General features: G+C 31.0%; 1 protein-coding gene across 1 annotated transcript; it reads right to left on the reverse strand.

The window, feature by feature from the left end:
* Positions 1-3911: 3911 nt before the first annotated feature.
* Positions 3912-6280, reverse strand: LOC108329398 (aquaporin PIP2-7). Its single transcript, XM_017563576.2, has 3 exons — positions 5562-6280; positions 5314-5454; positions 3912-4371 (listed from the first exon to the last, which is right to left on the reverse strand). Exons 1-3 carry the CDS (start codon positions 6153-6155, stop codon positions 4252-4254), a joined length of 855 nt encoding a protein of 284 aa, XP_017419065.1. The 5' UTR covers positions 6156-6280; the 3' UTR covers positions 3912-4251.
* Positions 6281-7081: the final 801 nt, after the last annotated feature.

Here is a 7081-nt window from a genome sequence, read left to right on the forward strand (position 1 = left end):
TGATTTGTTGACTATATATATAATGAATCTTAATTATCATATTTAACACACTTCTAATTTATAAAAGACTAAACCAATACATTTTTTACTTTTCAAAAATTGAAATACAATGTTTATAAAATTTAATGCTGTTATCTGTGTGAAGATTTAATCCAAGAATTTGTTTATTATTTATTCATAATTTTAAATTAAAATATGTTATAGTTCTGAAAATTCAATAAAGATTTGAACCGATATTTTTATCTGTTTATTTTAATAAATTAAATTTCTTATTCTTCTAATCTAAAAATAATACAATCAATCTTCTATTTACCAAATTATGAGTAACATATTGAAGTAAAATATGTTAGTTAATACCATTGAAAGTAGAAATAAAGTCTGTATCAATTAAAACTCAAGAGATGCGTTTTTTACTTTTATATATTTGCTTATCTCTAGTCAATATACTTGAACATGTATATGATGATGAGATAATTAATTTGTATAAGCAGGTATTTTGTTTTAATACTGTACATATATCACCCAAAAAAAAAGGCGTTTCTTTTTTCAAAATAAATTGTATTTTCAGAAATTACATTTTAAATAACTCTACGTTTAAGAAACTTATTCCAATAACATGCTTGTTTGTTATCAGAAATTTTAGAACAAAAAATAAAAAATATTTAATTCATTTTTTAAGGAAAAATAAAAACGAAAGTGGAAGAACAAAAATAAATAGTTACTATAAAAAATAGTTTGCATCATGTACATAGAATGAAAAATAATTTACTCAAATTCGTTAATGATCGAGTGAATAATTTTTATTTTAAATACATGAGTGCAACTCATTAGCCTAACATTTTATTAAAATCATTCCTCATATATAGATATTTTAAATTACAAAAATATGATATAATTAAATTTACGTAATAGTTATATATATGGGAAAAGTCATATACTTGGTATTCTTATTTATTTGCATGCTACGTATGCAAAATCTAATTCCTATTTTATAAAAAAATTATAATAATTATTTCTATATGTGGTATTTGTTATAAGATTATGAATGAATTGGTAGATTTTAACGTTTGATAAGAAAACAAAATTATTTTAAGATATTTTTAAAATTAAATATACATTATTGACCCAAGTCAAAACAATGGATTTGTGATTGACTCAAGACGTAATTTGGGATACTTGACATTTGTTTGAATTTGAAGATTTTGGAAAAGAAAAAACAAGTGAAAGTAGAGTTATATGGATTAAGGAAAAGATTGTGTGATTTAAGATGATATGAGATAAAAGTTTTGTGTATGATATAATGATATGATAAATTAAAAAAGTTTTAATGAATAAAATTAGATAATTATCAATGTGATTTTAATTCAAATATAAATATTATTATTATTATTATTATTATTATTATTATTATTAATATTAATATTAGTTATTGTTATTAGTATAATTAATATTATTTTCATTGCTCTTTTGAATGTTCTTAGATCACATAATTAATAATAAACAATTAGTTAATTATTTAATGTTAACACTAACTGAACCTATATATTGTTTTGACAGCCAGTGAGAATCGGTTATATCAATTTTATGTTACACTGGAATCGATCGATCACGTTTTCGAAGATCTAGTAAATGGTTCCAAAAAGTGGGAATCGATTCGATCAAGTATTCACAACAAGCTGTAATCAATTCCAAAGAAATCATAATTGGTTATATCAATTTTACAATACACTAGGATCGATTCCACGCACAACATAATCAATTCCCAACGCACAAAATCGATTCCAGTCCTTTCTCCACTGTTACAACACTCTCACGTGAAAAATTGAAGGAAAGCCTCCAAAACTGAAGAACACGAACAACTCTGCCAATCCACAACCAATGCTCACCTCAAAACTGAAGATCAAAAGCTGAAGAAGAACGCTATGTGATGAACTCAAAGCACTGATGGTGCAAGTACGAATGTTTCATGAAACTTGCAACTTTAATTAGAATGATAAACAAGGCTATTTTGGTCTTTCGAACATTTTCAAATCATCTCTAATCTATTCAAAATGCGAGGATGAATGGTTCGTACAATCCCTCGTACCAAATCCTTTCAAATAAACATAACTAAAGGTTTCCAATCTGCGCATATGTCTTCCTACATGGTACAGCGCTTACCACTTCTACAATTTTATGAATTGAAATGAATATTGTCAAACTAGACTCAAATGATAATAAAACGTTTTATAATTTTCAAAAAGTACAAAATGTATTAAGTTTGAATTGCTTCATTTAAATTGCTTAATTTTTTAAAATAAAATAATTTAAATGTTACCATTATCAATTGATAAAATTTTCGAAAAATATTTTTATTTATGTTCTAATTAACATTGATATTAAAACTTCAACAAAGAAGATACTTTTAATCTTGATTAAAAAACTTGTAATAGACACTAGAAAAGAGACCATCAATTTTAACAAATAAAATACTTATTAATATTAATTAAAAAAAGTACCCTAACTTAATTATTATGTATATTATTAGAATTGGAGACGTTTCTTCCCTAGCTAAATATTCTAATTAAAATCCTAACTAAAAACCATCAAATAGAAAATATAAAAAAGGCATAAATTTACTGAGAAGTCAATTTTTTTGTATATATCAAAGACAACATTACTGAGAAGTGATTTTTTTTTCCAATGTAGGTTTTTACCCAACTTTAGAAGTTGACATATAAACTCTAAATAAGGAAAGCAATTGCATCAACTACTTGAACCTCAATGATAGAGTGTCTAAAGTTTTGTTGTGGGTAAATAATTTTAGAAAACTTTACCAGATAAAAATCTTTGATACTATTAGTTGAAACAAAAACAAAAGATTTTACCATTTAGCAAATAACTATATTTTATGTTTTACAAAAAAACTGTAATTAGAATCAGAAGTAGGTTACTGAACTTCTTTTCACCAGCTGTTTCTGTTTCCCGGAGCCAGCACAGCTACCTTCAATCCATTTCAGAATTTTTTTCTCATCATTTCATGTCTTTAATTCCAAACTTTTCTTGACCCACTCAAACCTAGAATATTAGTTTCTGCAAAATCACACAATTATTCCGACAGTAAATATTAGAAGGTGAGTTTTTAAATTGTAGAAATTGGGTAATCTCGTAACAATCCGATAACAGGTGAAATAGAAAAATAAAACACTCACATAGAACTTGCCAGGATAGATTCTAACCATGAATTTGATACCAATTAGAAGATGAGTTTTAAGCCTAACTCAACTCTACAAAATCAGCTTCTAAGATAAGTTTTGCACATCACTTATATATTATATTTTGACCTTATCTCTAGAAACTTTCAACCGTAAACACGAGCATCAAACCTTTTAAAATATAGTTCATCTTCCTCTTTATCTTAAACTATTGAAGTTACAAACTTAAACAAAATCTACTGCCGAAGTACAAATTTGCTATTTTCATTAAGTACTGAACTTGTATATATGAATTCCATAACCCATGGGAGCATGTGAATCGTGGAACTCGATCGAAAAACCAAATCCTTCCCTGGATAACTTCCAACAAAAAGTCGCAATCGCATCGCTCGCATCACAAGTTGGCTAAATTTGCACCTTGCATACACTTACCCATCTTGGATAATGACAGATATGTTTGGTGGGTAAAATGACAAACATTCAGAAAGTTTCACACTAACATGTAGTTTATGAGTTTTGGTTTTCAAATTTGTTCACCTCCTAACGTTGAAATAAAATAGACAGTTTGGAAAGGAGTTTGGTCCCCCTCATCCATCCATGCATAAAGCATGTAACGAGTAAAGACAGGGACGTCATTGATCACCCCGGGGGAAAAGATTCTCAGTCCAATAAAAATCCGTACTGGACCACACCACCTTTCATTTCAGAACAGAAAAATTAAACAATCATGGACCACACCCATAGATAAATCCATTAATCGCGACACAGTTAAATAGACACGGTACAACGATCTCGCTCTCAGAAACACCTCTTCACTACTACATGTGATCCTATCATCGCCCGAGAACCACAGCCACAGGTAATTAGCGCACATGTAGGATAGAGGATTAAAGATATGCATACACAAATTAACATGGACATGCATGTCCGTTGAATGGACGTTACCGCAAATAGTAAACATAAATAAATACACACAGTGACGAGGATATACAAATCCCAAATCCAAGATCCATCGAATACGATTAATTAAGGCTGTCTCCATGTGGTTTTGTTGGAGTTACAGGTGCGAGGAGCTCCTGAATGACCCGAGAGCCTTTGCCGCTTGTGCCCTCAATACGTACTGGTGGTAGACTGCAGCAATGGCTGCACCGATGAAAGGTCCGACCCAGAAGATCCACTAACCATTCCAAAACAATTTTCAGAACCCAATTAAAACTTAAGGTATCAGAACCAAATTTGGTAACAAAAATTACATTTTTTCATTTGTGTAGGTTAAAAATAGTTTAATGACCACATTCTCGGTAAAATCTTATTTTTGTCTCTTTTACAAGCTTCATTGTTTCTTTTATTAACTACTTTTTTTTTTTAATAAAATGTGACTAATACCTTTACATTTTTTTTTACTTGATAAGTACTATTTACTATGAAATATTAAAGATAATAGTCAGCATTAATTATTAACTATGAGGAAAGTAATTAAGTGAAAGTAAAATTGGTAGCCTTGATTTAAGGGTAATTTTAAACGATAATATACATTAATTAGTAACAAGTTTAATGTTATTAACTAGATTAATGAACTTATTAAATTATTATTAAACTTAATTATGAATAGTTTAGGTAATAGTTTGACTAATTAACAAATACTATAAATTGTTAATTAAATCATTACAAAATATTTATCAATAAGAACATGTATGGAAAAAAAAAATGTTTGCAATTTCAGCTAAATATTTGGAAAAATAAATAATTGTTTTTAAACAAGTTAATTGAATGAGAACATTTATAAATTAGGGTTATTTCTTAACATTTTTCTTTTCTCTTTTTGTCTTCATAAGCTACTATTTTTCTGGTAAAGAAAAAACTGATTTTTTATTTCATCCGAATAAAATAATTATTTTAAAGACCACTTTCGACAAATTCATCTAAACAAAAATTTGTTCAATTATAATAGATTACAAGGACAGATTATACGTACATATTAACCCAAATATATTTGAAACGCATCCACTTCATGTGAGAAGTACAGTAGGACTTATAAACTGTTTCATCGTTGATGTTTTTTTTTGACATAAAAGTTACACAGAAAAACTGAAATGAAATATATGCATGGATCTCGTACCTGGTCATCCCATGCTTTCTCGTTGTTGAGTATGACAGCAGGGCCGAAGCTTCTGGCGGGGTTGATGCCAGTGCCGGTGACAGGGATGGTGGCCAAGTGAACCACGAACACCGCGAACCCAATTGGAAGTGGTGCCAAAACCTGCATATGTATTTTACTGACTCAAGGTTCTGTATCAAATTAATCTGGTATAGAGATTTTTAGTGTTATGTGGATCCTTATGAGTGAAAGTAAAAAGAAAAACCTACGGGAACATGAGAATCTCTGGCTTTTCTCTTGGGATCGGTGGCGGAGAAGACAGTGTAGACAAGAACAAAGGTGCCAATAATCTCAGCGCCCAAGCCAGTGCCTTTACTGTACCCATCAGAGAGCAAGTTCACGCCACCATTGTACCTGTTGTAGTAGCTCTTCTGAAATGCCTTTACCAGCCCCACGCCAGATATAGCTCCCAAGCACTGAGCCACCATGTACGCGATCGCTCTCACCAGCGACACCTTCCTGGCAAGAAACAACCCGAACGTGACGGCGGGGTTTATGTGACCCCCGGAAATGCCCGCGGTGCAGTAGACGAGGACGAAGATCATGCCGCCGAAGGCCCAGGCGATGCCGAGAATGCCGACGCCATCGCAGGAGTCGCCGAGGTGGATCTGGTGGTTGTAGCCGATGACGGTGAGGATGGTGACGTAGAGGAAGAGGAGGGTGGCGACGAACTCGGCGATGAGGGCCCTGTAGAAGGACCACTTGCGGAGCTCGGCGGCGTCGTAGAATGGGGCTGGGGGTGGGTCGTAATAGTCCTTGTGGGTCAATTCAATTGGTACCTCGGTTTCTATGTCCTTGGCCATGGTTGTGGGAGTTAGCAAGATTCAGCGGTGTTGTGCTATGTGATAAGGTTCACAGGAAATTATGGAAGCAAGTGTATCTATATATACAAGGGAACATGCTGTTGATATGGCGTGTGGTACCGTTGCTTGAGTTTGATGGCTGAAGTAAAATTTTCACTAAGACTTCCTTTTCCAATGGCTGATTACAATTTTCACTCTTACCCTGCCCCCACTGAACCCACCTTTGTACTTCTATGCTTCTGATTAACCCCTTTCAGTGTCTTCTGCATAAAATTATTGTAATTATATTTATATATTCTTTTTCTAATTTTATATTTTATTTAGGTGCTCTTTCATTATCGCATCCCAAATTGGACTGTTTTTTCATTTACTATATGAGAACTTTAGGGAAGAAAGAGATTTACATATATTTGCATTTAGAAATAGTATTAAATTTGAGGTTAGTCAAATTTAACATTTTATTTAAATAATACTCTTTCCAATTTAGATAACACTCTTTCTGTTTTTGTTTCTTTCAGATAATACTTACTCTCTCCCTAGAGTCAATGGAGTTTAAGGTTCTCTTACAACAGTAATGGATTTTTTATTTTAAAATAATTTTACTAAAATAGTTTTATTATTTAATAAATGCATTGATAGAACAATGACAATACGATATAGTTTAAAATTCATGGGCGAAAAAGAATTAGGAATTATCATATGGTCCCAGTATTTCTGTGGACTTGCGGGCTTGGTCGCTAACTTAAAACTGAAACATTTTGGATAGGAAAATTAATAAAATAAGCATGAGAATTATGAGAGAGGAAGTATTTTTTTCCATGTTTTTAATTATCTTTTCAATAATATATTTACGTATACTTACCAATAATTAATACAAAAATACTAAATTAAAAATAATTGTAACTAAATATTTATTGATTTAAAGG

This window comes from Vigna angularis, chromosome 2, assembly GCF_016808095.1.
Source record: "Vigna angularis cultivar LongXiaoDou No.4 chromosome 2, ASM1680809v1, whole genome shotgun sequence".
Taxonomy (NCBI): Eukaryota; Viridiplantae; Streptophyta; class Magnoliopsida; order Fabales; family Fabaceae; genus Vigna; species Vigna angularis.